This window comes from Telopea speciosissima, chromosome 3 (assembly GCF_018873765.1).
Source record: "Telopea speciosissima isolate NSW1024214 ecotype Mountain lineage chromosome 3, Tspe_v1, whole genome shotgun sequence".
Classification (NCBI taxonomy): Eukaryota; Viridiplantae; Streptophyta; class Magnoliopsida; order Proteales; family Proteaceae; genus Telopea; species Telopea speciosissima.
This window is the reverse complement of record NC_057918.1, coordinates 44,148,302-44,166,106: the sequence shown is the minus strand read 5'-3', so window position 1 is coordinate 44,166,106 and position 17,805 is coordinate 44,148,302. Positions and strand designations below refer to the sequence as shown.

At 42.1% G+C, this 17,805-nt stretch overlaps 1 protein-coding gene across 1 annotated transcript in view; it reads right to left on the bottom strand.

Annotated features, from left to right (window-relative positions):
• Positions 1 to 381: 381 nt before the first annotated feature.
• Positions 382 to 17,805, bottom strand: part of LOC122655208 — a 56,340-nt gene continuing 38,916 nt past the window's right edge. The window contains exons 12-15 of the mRNA XM_043849421.1: positions 9,791 to 9,849; positions 3,472 to 3,494; positions 3,061 to 3,113; positions 382 to 540 (exon numbers count right to left, since the gene is read on the bottom strand). Coding sequence (XP_043705356.1) covers positions 382 to 540; positions 3,061 to 3,113; positions 3,472 to 3,494; positions 9,791 to 9,849 — 294 coding nt within the window. The remainder of the gene's footprint in view (positions 541 to 3,060; positions 3,114 to 3,471; positions 3,495 to 9,790; positions 9,850 to 17,805) is intronic.

The window sequence follows — 17,805 nt, the reverse complement described above, 5'->3', positions numbered from 1 at the left end:
CTGCAGAGGTACCGGTGATTTAAAGTAGGTCTCAGACTCTCGAAACACAACATCCATGGTAACAAATAATTTCCTGGTTGGAGGATGATAGCACTTGTACCCCTTCTGGGTAGCTGAGTAGCCGAGAAAAATGCACCGAAGCCCTTTTGGATCGAACTTGCAGTGAACATGGTGGTTCCGGGCAAATACCACACAATAAAAAATTTCGGAGGGCACAACAAAAGTAGATGAGCCCAACAGAATATCCAATGGGCAGCGACCCTTTAAGACTCTTAAAGGAAGCCTATTGATAAGGTAAGTCTCTATAAGAACTGCATCACCCCAGAAACGAGGAGGAACAGCCATAGCAAACATCAGAGAGCGAGCAACCTCTAGCAAATGTCAGTTCTTGTGTTCAGCTACTCCATTCTGAGCACGAGTATCCACACAAGATGTCTGATGAATGATCCCATGGGTATCTAAGTAGGATCGAAAAGCACCATCCATGTATTCTTTGCCATTGTCCGACCGAAGAATCTTCACTTTGGCATCGAACTGGGTCTGAATCATCTTGTGAAATAGGGTACATGGAAAAACATCACTCTTACTATGCATCAAGTAGACCCAAGTAGTCCAACCATAACAATCAATGAAGGTGACAAACCACCGAAAGATAGAAGTAGAAACACACCGAGCAGGGCCCCATACATTAGAATGTATCAAACCAAAAGGAGATTTTTGCTTTTATTATCAGAAATAGGATAAACTGTTTGAGTTTGCTTGGCTAAAATGCAAGCATCACAAGAAAGATTATACTTATTACAATGTTTTCCCAAACTGGGAAAAAGATCAGATAAAACCCCTATAGGGGGATGGCCCAAACGACGATGCCAATTATTCAATTCCAAAATTGCAGAATCAGAATCAGTAGATGAGGACTGAGATGTCAAAGCTATCGGTGAACCAGAAATAAGGGCCGATCTTTCCTGAGTAACATGATGAACCATGGTTGTACGTCGACTGTCCCCAGCAAAAAGAATCGTATAGGCCTGCTCATGAGTTGGCTGAGGGTCATGATTTAGAATATTGGCCCGGATTTGATCAAACTCAATATTGAGGCCGGCCAAAAAATAAAAAACACGTAGACCATCTTCCCACTTCCGAAATGCCATTGCATCAACATCACAGGTTCAATAAAGGTGCCCAGAAAATCCAGCTACTGCCACATAGTGCACATGGTATTATAATACTGAGAAAGGGACAACACCAACTACTTGGTAGAGTGGATCTTGTGACGGAGTTCATAGCACTGGGCGGCATTCCCAACCTGAGAATATGTGTCCTTGGCCGTCATCCATATCTTAGCAGCCATATCAAGGAGAAGGTAATGCCTGGCAAGGTCTTGTTCCATGGAATTAACCAGATAGGACAAGACCAAAAAATTAAAATTCATCCATGGATCATATGCATAACCAGCCTCCGTAGTGAACAAGCAAGAACAAGACCATAAGAGATAGTTGTTGCCATTCAACTTGATAGGGTTCACCGAAAACGGAATAAAGTCATGTTGCGACGAACCATCAGAACCAAAGGAAGCAGAAGTAATCTCCGAAACATCAGGCATAGTGGCTTTTTTTTTTTTTTAACCTGAATATTTTTTGGGACCTGGAGCAGCCCCTAAGCAATTATTAAATTCAATCAATGAAACAACAAATACAAGGGGGGGACATACCCGCCTTACCCCAAACCATACCTAGAATAAAACATTCAAACACTCCTTGACACCTCAATACCAACCCATCTATACAAGTTACTTCCTTAAAACCAGCAGACCACAAGCATCCTCACGTGTAATCCTTCGGAGGTCGGGAGGAAGATCCTCCCCCCTTTGAAACTCCGTATCCACTGCTGCGTCAAATGCCAAATTCACCAACCAGTCTGCTGCCCTGTTGCCTTCCCTAAACGTAAAAAGGCATCAGGCATGGTGGCTGGATAACAAAAATCGCAGAAAAAATATCCCCGATAAAAAATCAGATCATAGAGAGAGGAAAAAGGCCCTTGGTAGGAGTAAATTCACCACCAAGAGCGGAAAAAAGAAGGTGGCAAGGGTGTAGAGGCCTCCCGCGAGAAGGAAAGAGAGGCCGAGAGGCCTGTAGTGGCTGGCGGTGGTCAGCGGGAGGCTGGATGGGCTTGGCGGAGGCCTGGAAGGGCTGACGGAGGCTTGCAAAGGTCTCGCGGAGACCTGGAGGGGCTGGCGGAGGTCGGCGGGAGGCTAGAAGTGGCTGACGGAGGGTGGTAGTGGTGGCGGGAGGCTAGCGGAAGAGTGGTGGTGGCAGCGGAAGGCTGGTGGTGGTTAGGCTATGGCGAGATCACAAAAGAAAGAGGGACAAGAAAAAAAAGAAAAAAAAAAATTATTGCCCATATTCCCGGATGAATTTTGGCTCTGATGCCATGTTGAATTCTGTGAATACTGGCTTGTCAATGAGACAGAGGCCAAGCCTTTATTTATTGTTGTAATATGGGTTTTTTGTCCCACATTGCTTAGATGTATTCTCTTCATATGATTTCAGTATTATAAATAAAGCTAGGCTGTGATCACTTTGATCAAGCCAGTATTCAAGGAATTCCACATGGTATCCGAGCCAACAATATTCCGGGAATATGAGAATTAAAATTTTTTTCCTTTTTTTCTTTTTTTTCTCTCTTCTCCTTTGTGTTTCTGCCCTAAGGCCAACCACCACAGCCAGCCTCCTCCGCCACCGCCAGCCCTCCACCACCACCAGCCTCCCTCCGCAGGCCCTTCTTTTTCCGCCAGGCCCTCCCACCCCTTCCGCCACCACCGCCAGCCCTCCCAGGCCCCCCTTCTTCCGCCTCCACCGCCAGCCCCCCCACCTCTCGCCTTCCTTTCTTTTTCGCGAGAGGGTCTCCCTCACCTTGCCATTATTTTTTTTTTTCCACCCTTGGTGGTGAGTTGACTCCCGCCAAGGGTCCTTTTTTTCCCTCCGTATGATTTAATTATTTTTGGAGGCCTTGTTTTCTGCGATTTTTTCCAGCCACCATGCCTAACGCTTCAGAGATCACCTCTGCTTCTTCTGGATCTGATGGTTCGTCGCAACGTGATTTTATTCCGTTTCCTGTGAACACCATTAAGTTGAATGGAAGCAATTATCTTATGTGGTCTCGCTCCTGTTTATTTGCGATTGGTTCCCGTGGCTTGTCTGGCTACATCATGGGCGCCACGGTCAGGTCTACAGAGGCTGGTTCTGCACAGGATCGCTAGATGAATTTTAATTTCTTGGTCATGTCATATTTGGTTAATTCCATGGACCAAGACATTGTTGGGCGGTACCTTCTTGACTCAGCTGCGAAAATATGGAAGACAGCCAAAGATACTTATTCTCAGGTTGGGAACGCTGCCCAATGCTATGAACTCCATCAAAAAATTCATTCTACCAAACAGATGGAGTTGACACTTTCTCAGTATTACAATACCATGTGTACGATGTAGCAACAGTTGGATTTTCTAGGCACCTTCACTACCACCACTGATCTTGATGCCATGGCCTATCACAAGTGGGAAGATGGTTTACGCGTCTTTGATTTCTTGGCAGGGCTGAATATTGAGTTTGATCATATCCGGTCAAATATTTTGAATTGGGAACCTCTCCCCACTCTTGAACAGGCCTATGCGATCCTTTCGGCTGAAGACAATCGACGAACAGCCATGGTTCACCCAGTTACTCAGGAGAGATTGGCTCTTATTTCTGGGTCACATTCTACCCGTGGGGGCTCTTCCCGTTCTGCTAGCACTGATCGGTCCTCTGGTGATCGACCTCCCATTAAATGCGATTACTGTGGGAAGGAATGGCATACGAAGGGCTGCTGTTGGAAACTTCATGGTCGCCCTGCAGACACTCGCGGCCGTGGTAGGGGTGGTTCCAATCGGTCCAATAATTCCCGTGCTCATCAGGCAACTACTGAGGATCAGCCTGATCATTCTCTGTCACAGGTTATGGAGGATTTGCAAAATTTGCGTGATATGGTGACTCGTTTGGACTCATCTTCTACGACATCTGTAGCTCCTTCCATGGCTGCCTCGGCTCTATCTCTGCCTGCTAATCCCAATACACCTTCTTCCACAGGTATTTCATTTGGTAGGAATTGCACCTCGGTCATGCCCGATTCTTGGGTAATTGACTCAGGGGCAACCGACCATATGACCGGTTCTTCCTCTTTTTATTCCACTTATTTTCCTTTATCTGGTCATAGTAAGGTTCGAGTTGCTGATGGGTCTCTTTCTCCTATCTCGGGAAAGGGATCCGTACAGTGTTCTTCATCTCTTACCCTTTCCTCTGTGTTACATGTTCCGAAGTTTACTACTAATTTGCTTTCCATTAGTAGCATAACTAAGGATTTAAACTGCAAAGTAACATTTTTTCCAACCCATTGTTTATTTCAGGACTTGGAAACGGACAGTACGATTGCATGTGGTAAGGTGGTTGGTGGTCTGTACGTGCTTGACGGTTCCCGGGCAGCTTTGACATCTCAGCCTGCATCTTCTGATTTTGATTCTGCATTCTTTGAATTGAATAACTGGCATCGTCGTTTGGGCCATCCACCGTTTAGGGTTTTGTCCACTTTATTTCCTAGTTTGGTGAAGAGATGTAATAAACATAATTTTTCTTGTGATGCTTGCACTTTGGCAAAGCAAACTCGAAGCATTTTTCCCATTTCTAACAATAGAAGCTTGCATCCTTTTGGTTTGATACATTCTGATGTATGGGGCCCTGCCCATTGTGTGTCTAGCTCTGGATTTCGGTGGTTTGTCACTTTCATTGACTGTTTTAGTCGGACGACTTGGGTATATTTGATGCATAGTAAGAGTGACGTCTTTACCTGTTTCACTTTATTTTATAAGATAGTCGAAACACAGTTCGATGCCAAGGTCAAGATTCTTCGGTCCGATAATGGAAAGGAATACATGGACGGTGCCTTTCGGTCTTATTTGGACAGCCATGGGATCATTCACCAAACCTCTTGAGTTGACACTCCCGCTCAAAATGGGGTGGCTGAACGCAAGAACCGCCATCTTCTGGAGGTTGCTCGTTCTCTTATGTTCACTATGGCTGTTCCTCCTCACTTTTGGGGTGATGTTGTTCTTACAGCTACATATCTTATCAATCGGCTTCCCTCCCGTGTTTTGGATGGTCGCTGCCCCTTGAATGTGCTCTGTGGGAAATCAACCTTTGTTGTGTCTCCCAAAGTCTTTGGTTGTGTCGTGTTTGCCAGGAATCATCATGTACACGGCAAATTTGATCCCAAGGGACTGCGATGCATATTTCTTGGTTATTCTGCTACCCAGAAAAGATATAAATGCTATCATCCTCCTACCAGGAAAGTTTTTGTCACTATGGATGTAGTGTTCTGGGAGTCTGAAGCTTACTTTAAACTGCCGGAACCTCTGCAGGGGGAGATTATAAGTGGTGAAGAGGTCCCGCTGATTGCTCCTCTAGACATTGAAATACCTATTATAGAGGATACCTCTGTTGAATTCGAAGAAGGGGTTACTAGTCAAGAACAGGAAGTGGGACAGCTACAACAAGAAAAAATTGTGTACACTCGGGGAACTGATTTTCCTCTGGACGGCCCTCTATACAAAGAGACCACCACCACTGATCCTACTCAATCGGCATCTACTCCTGCTCCAAGTCTTACTCCTAGTCAGATTTCTGGTAAGCCCCCTATTGATCCCAATCTTGATTTACCCATTGCTGTTCGGAAATCAAAGCGAAGTTGTACATTGCACCCTATTTCCAACTTTGTGTCATATAACTCACTAACTCCTGCTTTCCAAGCATTCATAGATTCTTTATCCTCTGTTTCCGTCCCTAACAACTGGCAGGAGGCTATAGCCGAACAGAAATGGAAGGATGCGATGAATGAAGAGATGCATGCCCTTGAAAAAAATCAGACCTGGGATTTGGTCAGTCCTCTACCTGGAAAAAGACCTGTTGGTTGCAAATGGGTCTTTGTAGTGAAGCACAAGGCTAATGGCTCAGTAGAGAGATACAAGGCGAGGCTTGTTGCCAAAGGGTTTACTCAAACCCAAGGTATTGACTACCAAGAGACCTTTGCTCCTGTAGCTAAGATGAATATTGTACGGGTTATTATCTCTTGTGCTGTGAATCGCGGATGGGAACTCCAGCAACTTGATGTAAAGAATGCCTTCTTGCATGGAGATCTGGAAGAAGATATCTACATGGAGATACCTCCTGGTTTTACTTCTTCAAAAACTCAGGGAAAGGTATGTAAACTAAAGAAGGCCCTATATGGTCTGAAACAATCACCTAGGGCTTGGTTTGGCCGGTTCCATAAGGCTATGATTGCTTATGGATACAAGCAGAGCAATGCTGATCATACGTTGTTTGTGAAGAAGGTAGGACAGCAAGTGACAATGCTGATTGTCTATGTTGATGATATAGTGATCACAGGCAGTGATGCACAAGAAATACAGAAGTTGAAGGCTTATTTGGGCACCGAGTTTGAAGTCAAGGAATTGGGTAGATTAAGGTATTTCTTAGGGATTGAGGTTACCTATTCAGCTAAGGGCATATCTCTCTCTCAAAGGAAATATACCTTAGATTTGTTACAAGAGACAGGGATGCTTGGGTGTAAACCAGTAGATACCCCCCTTGAGCCCAACACACATTTGAAGAGTAAGGACGGCGACCCGGTGGACAAGGGCAGTTATCAGAGGTTAGTTGGCCGATTGATCTACCTCTCACATACTCGGCCAGATATCACATTTGCTGTAAGCCTTGTCAGTCAATACATGCATGATCCTCACTCTTCTCACTTGGAAGCAGCCTATAGAATTCTCCGTTACCTTAAGTCATCTCCTGGAAAAGGAATCTTGTTCTCTCCTCATAGCCACCTCAGGATAGAAGCATACACTGATGCAGATTGGGCTGGCAGTCCTGATGATAGGAAATCCACATCCGGGTATTGCACATTTGTTGGAGGAAACCTAACTACTTGGAGAAGCAAAAAACAAGCTGTTGTGGCCCGATCTAGTGCTGAAGCTGAGTTTCGAGCTATGGCCCAAGGTATTTGTGAACTTCTTTGGCTCAAGGGGCTGCTTCAAGATTTGGGGATGGTTACTGATCTTCCTATGCGACTCTACTGTGATAGCAAGTCCGCAATCAGCATTGCACACAATCCGGCTCAACATGATCGTACCAAACATGTTGAGATTGACCGGCATTTTATCAAAGAAAAGTTGGAACAAGGGATAATATGTATCCCATTTATTCAGTCTAGTGATCAGTTGGCTGATATACTCACCAAAGGAATCAGTCCTAAGTTATTTTTTCCTATAATTAGCAAGTTGGGCATGTTTGATATGTATGCACCAACTTGAGGGGGAGTGTTGTAATATGGGTTTTTAGTCCCACATTGCTTAGATGTATTCTCTTCATGTGATTTCAGTATTATAAATAAAGCTGGGCTGTGATCACTTTGATCAAGCCAGTATTCACGGAATTCCACAAACTTCAGAATATTACAAATATGGAATGATTTACTCAATCCTTATCTAACACATTTAACATGTGCATAATGAACCTAGACACTATAGGTACAAGGACAATACTACCCCTAAACCTATATTACAACACTTAGTATTACCATCCATAGGACCATGGTACTAAATCTCGTTTCGTTTCGGTGTTTCGGTCTGACCGAAATTTCCGAGATACCGAAATTTCGTCGAAATCTCGGTCGAAATATGGTATTTTTCTGTGGGTGTAAAATGCCAAAAATGTCCGAGATTTCCGAAATTTTCGAAACGAGATGACTGAAATTACCGAGATTTCCGAAATTTCCGAAACGAGATGACCGAAATTTCCGAAATTTCATCGAAATTTGGTCGAAATATTCGAAATATTGCATTTTTTCATTTCGGACTTGCGTTTCGTTTCGGACAGGTCGAGATACTCGAAATATTCGATATCTCAACCGAAATTTTGCGAGTTTTAGTACTATGCATAGGACGACCATGGAGTTTCCAGCAGAAATCTTTGGTATGTCTCCCTCGACCACAATAGTCACACTTTGATAGGAGGCCGATCAGTAGTAGTGCGATCAGTGGACTTCTGGTTACTTCCCTGAGATGGTACAGTAGGACCAGAAGTAAGGGCTGATCGCTCTGGTGCAGAAAGGACAGAATGCGGAAGCATAGCTGATCGGCGATTATCCTCGAGTTGTACTAAGGCTTAGAACTGCTCCAAAGTGGGAAAAAGGTTCACGGCTGAGAATCTGTGCACGGAGCTGGTCATACTCGACCTTAAGGCCAGCCAAGAAATCATAAACACGGAACTTATCCTTCCGTTTCTGAAATGCAAAAACATCAGTGGCGGTGGAGCACTGAAAGTCACCATAATAGTCCAAGGGAGATCGCAACTCAGAGAAATATTGAGATAAGGTTCGATCACGCTGCTTAGTCGCATGAAGCTTCTGTCGTAGTTCATAGACTTGAGCATCGTTACCAACTTGGGAATAAGCTGCCTGAGCTGCTTTCCAGATCTTGGCAGCAGTATCCGGAGCATATAACCATCAGCAATCTCTGGCTGCATACTGTTGAAGATGAAGGACATAACCAGGGAGTTGGCGGAACTCCATTTGCTTGTTAAGTTTCAGCAGTGGGTTTTGGCTTACCACCAGTGAGATAGTCACAATATCCACGGGCATCAATAGAGAGGTAGACTCACTTGGACCACTTCAGATAATTTCCCCCATCGAGTTTAACAGGACAAGGGGGAAAAGTTGGATAATGGTGACCTCCGTCCTCTCCAGAAGAACTAGAAGATACCTCTGAACCAGGCATCTCAGATTGGATAGAAGAACCTAAAGAATTGATCTTGTATACCTGATAAAAACAGGATCAGAAAAAAAAATATCGATTCCAAGGAAGTTGAGTATGATCAGAAAAACATATCGATTGCAAGGAATCAAAGATAAAACCTGCAAACAGAGATCGATTTCAGGTGATATCCTGAACAAAAATCGATAGACACAGGGAAACAATGGCCAGAAAAAATCGATTCCAAAAGCTGTAACAGAATCGATTAGAAAAGGGGAACCAGAAAAAAAACGATGCCAGTCAGATCAAAAATAGATTGGATAAAGTCTGGATCCCATCAAAGAGAAAAATAAAAAAGATTACGTCCTTCACAGCATTAGTGTAATCGAAGGAACCACAAAAAAAGAGGGAAAAAAGGCCCTCGGTGACATAGAAAGGAGCCACCGAGGTGGATGGATTGTGAGAGAGGGCTGCTTCTAGAAGAAGATGGGAGGCAGAGATGTTACGCTAGACTGTGGAAGGCACTGAAATCGAGAAAGAAAGAGAAAGAGGAAGAGAGGCTGATTTAGGATTGATTCCCTAGGTCGATCTTTCCCACTCTGATACCATGATGATTTGGGAAAATAGGAGTTGTGTCATATGAGACACAGTCAATCTTTATTTATAATGAGGAGTGGAACAATCTAGAAAGGGTACAGGACAGAAATACCCCTATGGACAATTCTACCCTTTAAACTCAAATCACAACAGATATAATTAATTTTATCTTCTATAAAACAAGTTCAGATATATAGTCTCTAAAATATTTTCTTCTCATTCTGCAGAGATGATATGGATACTCAGACTCAAACAAGGTTATAATAAATTGTCTGATAACCAGGATAAAATAAACCTATAAATTTTAAATCTTTCTTCAAAATGGTTAAATATGGATGAAGCAGTAGAATTTACCTCACATCTTGCTTAAAATCTTCAGGGTCCTCGTAAGAAGCAACACGCCGATAAATAGTCTGACAAAGAGGAACAAGAAAATAAGCAACAATAGAGGAATAATGGGGACCAGAAATGCCAAATAACATCCTACAATTTTCTTACAAAAGGATGTTAATTTGATTGGAAAGGATTCTTCCGAACCCCATATTTCAGATATATTGGGACATGATATTGGGACAACAACAACAACCATAACCTTATCCCAACTAAATGGGGTCGGTTACATGGATCTGATAAGAGGCTATGACAGTAAAAGAAATCAGAGAAGTAAAAAGGAGTAAGAGGAGTAAAATGAAGTAAAAAAAGACAATAAGAAAAGGGAGAAATCAAAGCAGCATCCCAGGAACATTCCCCTACAAGGGGTCGGCCACACGGGTCTTTCTCCTCCACACCACTCTATCGGCTGTCATACTAGGATCAAGCCCTACCACATGCATATCCTTTCGTACCGCTTCTCCAATAGTCATTTTAGGCCTGCCCCTACCTCTTTTAGCTCCGTCAACCTGAATCTGATAAGTCTTCCTTACTGGTGCATCCATAGGTCTTCGTTGTACATGACCATACCACCTCAAGAGGCTCTCATGAAGGGAAAAATGATGACAGCAATAGTACAAAAGATACTCTTTCTACATAACCAACTGATGAGAAGTATTACTATCAAATATTAGAGAAGATATGTTGAACACAATGGCCCTCTGAGAGGGGGTGAATCAGTGGCTCACAAAAACTTCTTCCCTGACGATGAACCTGATGCAGATAAGTCACCTAGAGAGCTTATTTTATTGGAAATAAGCTTTGGGTTGGGTTATGTAGGTGTTGGGCCTTTGATCCCAAGGTTTTCTTGGTAATGGGCAACTTTAATGGGCCTAAAATATTGTTAGAAAGTAGGAAAACGGGATTTACTTCATTAGTTTAGTTAAGAATCCTGTTTTGAGTCAATTTCTTAGTCAGTTTATGGTGCCTTATTAGTTAAGGATTGGGTTAGGCCTCTCCTTTTTAGTGTTTGAGTCTCCTAAATAAGTTTGTAAGGGGCTACAGCCTTATACACCAATTTAAATTAATGAGATTGAGAAAAAGAAACATAGCTTTGTGCTTTGCTCTATGCGAGAGTGGTGGGATGCCATTGGTGAGAGACCAAAATATAGTGAGAGGCCCGAGTCTGAGAGAGACTACTCTATCTTCTTCTTCCCTTCTTCCATTTATTGCTTTTTTTTTATTGTTCTGAAATTTCCTGCAAATCTGAGAACTGATCGAAGTATTTACTATTGTTGGACCTGATGTTTGCGATCCTCTTGTGGACTGGTTATCCCCTGAGACTGGTCTGCATTAGAACCTGTCATTGCTATGTGTTGGAGTGTCACCACTCATTAACCACCCATCATATAGCCATTCACATTCACCAACACATACATCATCTACATCCACAAAGCACATAAACCCAATAAAGCAAACCACAAGAGATAGTCATGACAAAGGGTATACGTGGTTTGCCAATGTGGCTACGTCCACGGTGCAAATGACCGCTTCAGCTACAACCCAAATCCGGCCTATGTATAATGCACAATACAACTTTTAGTGGCACCAACCCCTAGATTCTTCTAGCACCCACTATCAAGCGCCCCCTTGATAGATATAGTCTTTAAAATTAAATGGCATAAATGCTCAAAACCCAACTGAAACATTTTTACAAAAATCTTGTCTACAGTCATAAACATATACAAGAGAGGAATTGTACAATAGAAATTTTACCCATAATGAATCTTGCTCCTCCTTTTCTCCCACTCTTTTGCTTTTCCTCAATGTATAAGAGGCTTCACATGGTGTACCTGATGGGACCTTTCTTAAGCCTTCTTCACAAACTCTAGGTTTATAGGAAGCTTTTCTCCACACCTTTTCTCAACCCTTGATATTCCTCTTAAATGCTCATCACTAGCCTTCCCTTTGGATGCTTCAATACTTTAACGGAAGCCTTGAATGATGGTCTTTTAGGGTTTCTTCCTTTTTGGAGCTCTCTCTTATCTCTACTTTCAAACATGGATTCTCCTCTCTTTTCACGTATACAGCCCTTTAGCCACTTAAATAGGCAAGGATGACTTAAACCAAGTTGGGTCACTTGTCACATTCGACACTCGATATGCCTGGCTTGATGTTGAGCCACACGGCCTCTTCGGTGACAAATCCTTTTAAGTGTCAAACAGAATGATAAGAATGTCTAGTCTATCAGACATGCATTTCAACATTTAACATACTCTACTCAACATCTATGTACTGTTGACCATTGTAATTTCGCTGTCAAAGATTCTTCATTAAACGTCTAATTAGGTGCATTCAACGTTGAATCTGGGTAGTTGCAGCACTTCTCCAAATTGCTGAAACTTATCCTCTTCTTCCCAAAACACCATTCTTCAACTCCAGCCATCCACCCATCACCTCGGGAGTGTATTGGATGTGTTGACAACAATGACAACACCACAGACACGCCACATTGCTCAACAAGATACTCTACAAAAGAATGAGAAAATTAAATATATCCCCTGAGGTTTAAATCATTTTCAGCATCACAACCTAACATCTAAAATGTAAAACTTAGACCCTTTACATTTCTTAGGGTGCCAAAAAAATCCGCTCTGTAACTCCAACACCAATCAAAATGCTTATCCGATCTGCATGGCACTGATTTCCATAAAGTACAAATTTGTTCTTACCTTAAGTATGTATATATTTTTTTAGATTCTTTTTGTCCATTATTCAATAAAGACCAATTTAGAGACAAATTGGTCCTCATTATGCTAATGTACAGTATGAAATCTCAAAATTATTAGAAAACCTTGCCATCCAGAACAAGGAGGCAAGGCTGAAAACTTGCATTTATATATATACATTTACAGAGAAGAAGGTAACGCGAAACATGGGGTAAAGCTGCGTACAATTGCCCCTCCCACACCCTGCAGTAGCAGGAGCCTCGTGCACTGGGATGCTCTTTTTTTTTTTTTTTTACAGAGAAGAAGGTAACCCTAATAGAGAAATCAAACAGGGAAAGAAAAACACAACAGAATACAATAAAATCCAAATACAGAAAGTAAACAATAGTTCTGCTTTCCTCCTTGATAGGCATGTAGAGACTTCTCTCTAGTCTTATTGTTATCATACAAAACACCTGTAAATGTTAGAATGGAACCTATAGATAGATACAATGATAGAAACACATTCACATGCACAGCTCTGGTTCTCAGAACTAGTAGCAGAGGCAATGGTGGAGAATGAAACCCTCTGTATTGAAGAACACAAATAGCATGGGAAAGGATTTGGAAAAAAGGGTGTCCAATCGGACCAATTGGGACTTAAAGCACTTTATTTTAGCCCATGGTTGGGTTCTATGAGACTTGGGCTTGTTATTTTTGAATTTTTTATTGTAATGGGACTCTTCTATAAGCCCAAAAGTTGGGATTTAAAAGGGTACAAGGGAAAAAGTAATGGATCATAGTTATCATGGCGTAGCCTAGGCAACGCCTTGGCGTCCAAGCTCCTTGGTCGCCTTGGATGCCTAGGCGGTCGCCTTGCCACCATGGCAGTGTCGCTTGCTTTTTGGCCCTCTAAAATGCCATGGTCGCCTTCCCGCCTTGATAACTATGTAATGGATAAGATTATCTGGGGTCCATTAGTAGATTATTTTAAGTTTATGGAGTCTTTTATTACCTTTAAAAGTTTAGTTTAGTCTAATTACTCGTTAGGAAGTTCACATTAGGTAGAAGTCTATTTCCGTTTCTATTTAAAGCTTGTACAACCTCCCCCCCCCCCCCATCCCCCAACAATTTGATTGAATGGAATGAATTGATTGGGTTTGGTTGTTGCCAATGATGGCTGAAGTTTCTCTCCCCCCTTGATTTGGTAAGAGATTTTCTCTCTTCCCCTCACTTCTTCTCTCTTTCTCCTTCCCCACAACATGATTTGCACCTTTTTTTTTCCTTTCTCTTATTAATCTCTCTCCCTCCTACAGTCAGTTCCCCTTTTTACCTCCTATTTTTTTTCTCTCTTTAATGGGACAGCTCTATGGAGTTAATTTCTTTCTTTCCTCATCCCCATCGTAGACTCCTAGATCCTAAATTTTAGAATCTAACATCCCTAATTTATCACCTCCATGACACCCATTGACCCTTTTTTTCCTCTCCTCCCTTCCACCCATTAAAATTCAAAAACTTACGAATTTTATGAATGCTTTAAATTCTGAAAATTAGTTGTTAGGAATCTTGTAGCTTCCATCTTCAATTCTGACCATTAGATCTGATATCAGATCTTAACCACATTTAGCCATCAGATCAGGATCTCTTCCATTCATTAGTTGGCCCATTACTCGTAGGCCAATCAGATCTGTCAGATCTAATCAATCTGAATTATGGTATCAAAGCCCAAATCTTGTATTTCTGATGACAATCAATTATGATTTTCTTGCTCTTTAATTTCACATGGAGAAAAGTATGAAGAGATTTGAGGATGTATTGTTGGATCTCCGATCGAGTTTTCAAAAGCTTGCCGACAATACTAAACGTCTATGCGATAATGTATTGAGTATGATGGAAGCTTCAGAAAATGGATCAAAAGTGGAAGAAGATCCAATGGCAGAAGAACTCGATGATCATCAAGAAATTATTCCAATTGAGGGAACACAATTCGTAGAGATCGAGAGCGTTGAATTCCTTAATTTTGGAGGTAAGAAAGCAGATCGTTGCTGATTTTGGTCATGAGGTGAGCTGGATCAACAAACCATCAAACCCGACTATCATGCATGCCGATCGAGTGGCGTTGATTCTCCCTTCTATAAAACTCGAGGATGAGTTTTTTCCAACACCAGGAATATCGATGCAATTAAGGATGTCCAATCGGGTTATTTTAGCCAATGGTTCGGTCCTATGGGCCTTGGGCTTTCTATTTTTGAGTTTTTCATTGTAATGGGCCGCTTTTATAAACCCAAAAGTTAGAATTTATTATAATACCAGAAACTGAACAATCAGATTAGAGAGAAAAGAAGGGAAGAGAGAAAGAGGAGGAGAAGAAGAAGAGAGAGCAAATCCCAAGAGAGAGGGGACCTGTGGTAGAACAGAATGTTCTATCGCAGGTCACTTAATGCATAATAACAAAAAGAATTTAGGACAAAACTCCCCTTACATCACCAAAACACTAACAAACAGAAATAAAACCAGGAAAAGCCACAAAGACTCATCTGCCCTTAAACTATCGACTTCAACACTCCCCCTCAAACTGGAGCATATGTGTCACCCATGCTCAGCTTGTTACAACAAGATCGAAAACTAGGAGCAAATTAAGGACTTTGTGAACACATCAGCAATCTGATCAGAAGAAGAGACAAACGGTGTCTCGACCAGCTTCTTCAAAACTGCGTTGCAAACAAAGTGACAATCCACCTCTATATGCTTAGTTGTTTCATGAAAGACAGGATTACTAGCAATATAGATGGCTGCCTGGTTGTCAGAAAACATCTTTATAGGGGTTGGTACTGAAAAACCCATCTCAAGTAGGAGAGACCTAACCATATCAACTCTGCAGTGGTATGGGTCATGGCTCTATACTCTGCTTTAGCACTAGATCTGGCAATTATGGTCTGTTTCTTGCTTCGCCACGTAACCATGCCCCAACAAACGTGCAATACCCAGTAGTAGACCGACGATCACTAGCTGAACCTGCCCAATTTACATCAGAGTAGGCAACAAGCTCCATATGCTTATTGGATCGATAAATCAGCCCCTTCCCAAGGGGCCCTTTCAAATACCGAAGAATCCAAATGACTACATCCCAATGAGACTTACAAGGAGACTGCATTTATTGGCTGAGAATACCAACAGCATAAGAAACATCTAGCCTAGTGACTGTCAAATACAACAACTTCCCAATCAAGCTTCTGTAAGAATGAACATCCTTCAGATCCTCACCATCATCGAGCCAAATTTACGATTAGGATCCATAGGAATATCTACTGGTGCAGCATACCATAACAAGAGATCTAACACATATTTCCCTTAGGCAGGGAAGTAGTGAAGCTGGCCCAAATCTTTAGTTTGAAAGTACTACAGAAACAATTTTTTACTTCTTGGATTCCACTCTCATCATTCCCTGATACAATAATGTCATCAACATAAACAACAAGTACAACCAATTTCTCTCCTTGGCGACGAATAAACACAAAATGGTCAGAGAAGCATGAGTAAAACCAAAGTGAGTCACAACAGAACTAAACTTCTCAAATCATGCACGTGGAGACTGTTTCAGCCCATAAATGACCTTATATAGCCTACACACACGACCACTATTCTCCCCCTGAGCAATATAGCCTGGAGGTTGCTCCATATAGACCTCTTCAAGTAGATCACCATAAAGAAAGGCACTCTTGATGTCTAACTGGTACAAGGGCCAATCAAAATTCACAGCTAGAGAAATAATGAGGCAAACAGAATTCAGCCTAGCCACAGGAGAAAAGGTCTCAAAATAGTCAACACCATAAGTCTGGGTGTACCCTTTAGCTACCAAGCGGGCTTTAAGCCGCTCAACAAACTCATCAGAATGGTACCTAATAGTGTACACCCACCGACGCTTAACTAGGTCTTTACCAGGAGGTAAATCTACCAATTCCCATGTATGTCAAGTCAATAAAGCATCCATTTCCACATCCATGGCCTTTTTCCAAGCGGGGTTATTACATGGTACTAAATCTCGTTTCGTTTCGGTGTTTCGGTATGACCGAAATTTCCGAGATACCGAAATTTCGTCGAAATCTCGATTGAAATATGGTATTTTCCTGTGGGTGTAAAATGCCAAAAATGTCCGAGATTTCCGAAATTTCCGAAACAAGATGACCAAAATTTCCGATCCGAAATATTCGAAATATTGCATTTTTTCATTTCGGACTTGTGTTTCGTTTCGGACAGGTCGAGATACTCGAAATATTCGATATCTCGACCGAAATTTTGCGAGTTTTAGTACTATGGGTTATTAAGAGCCTCAGTGTGAGTGCGGGGAACTATATAAGAAGACAAAGAGGTAGCAAGGCTATGATGACAAGACGGAAGATGGGATAAAGAAACAAACTGCTCAATAGGATAGGTAACTAAAGACTTGTGAGTGCATGAATGTTTACCTTTCCGAGTGGCAATGGGTAAGTCATCAGGATCCGGATCAGCTGATAATTCAGGAAGAACAAGTAAGGTTGGATCTCCGCTAGAGGTTGAAGAAGGTACAGGAAGTGATGCAGAAGGACCAGCCTAATCTGTATGAAGCTGCCCAAAGCGCCTCTTGCGCCGATACAGCTGTAGTAAAGAGTTAGACAAGGGAACAATGGCAGGAATATGAGGAGGATCAAACACAGCTAATGGATCACTGGACACGGTGGGCTGATCAGAAAAATAGGATGTACCTTCAAAAGAGGTGACATCCGCACTCACAAATTGCCTTCTAGTAAGAGGGTCATAACACCTATATCCCTTCTGGGTTCTAGAGTAACCCAAGAAGACACATTTGGTTGACCTAGGGTCCAATTTATCACCATGGAGATGGAGATTATGAACAAAGCAAACACACCCAAAAACTTTGGGAGGCTGACTAAAACTCGAAACTCCAGGAAACAAAATGGAAAAGGGTGACTTGTCACCAAGAACAGAAGATGGCATACGGTTAATCAAAAAACATGCAGTAAGAATTGCATCACACCAAAATTGTTTGGGCACTTGCATATGCAACATGAGGGCCCTAGCAACTTCAAGTAAGTGCCTATTTTTCCGTTCCACTACCCCATTCTGTTGAGGAGTATAGGAACAACTAGTTTGATGAAGCATATCCGTTAGCAACACAAAAAGATGAGATCGCAGTTTGAAAAAACTCCAAAGCAATATCAGAAAGAAAAATTTAAACACAAGCATTAAACTGGGTCTTTATTTCATTGCAAGAATTTTGAAACACAAATAAGA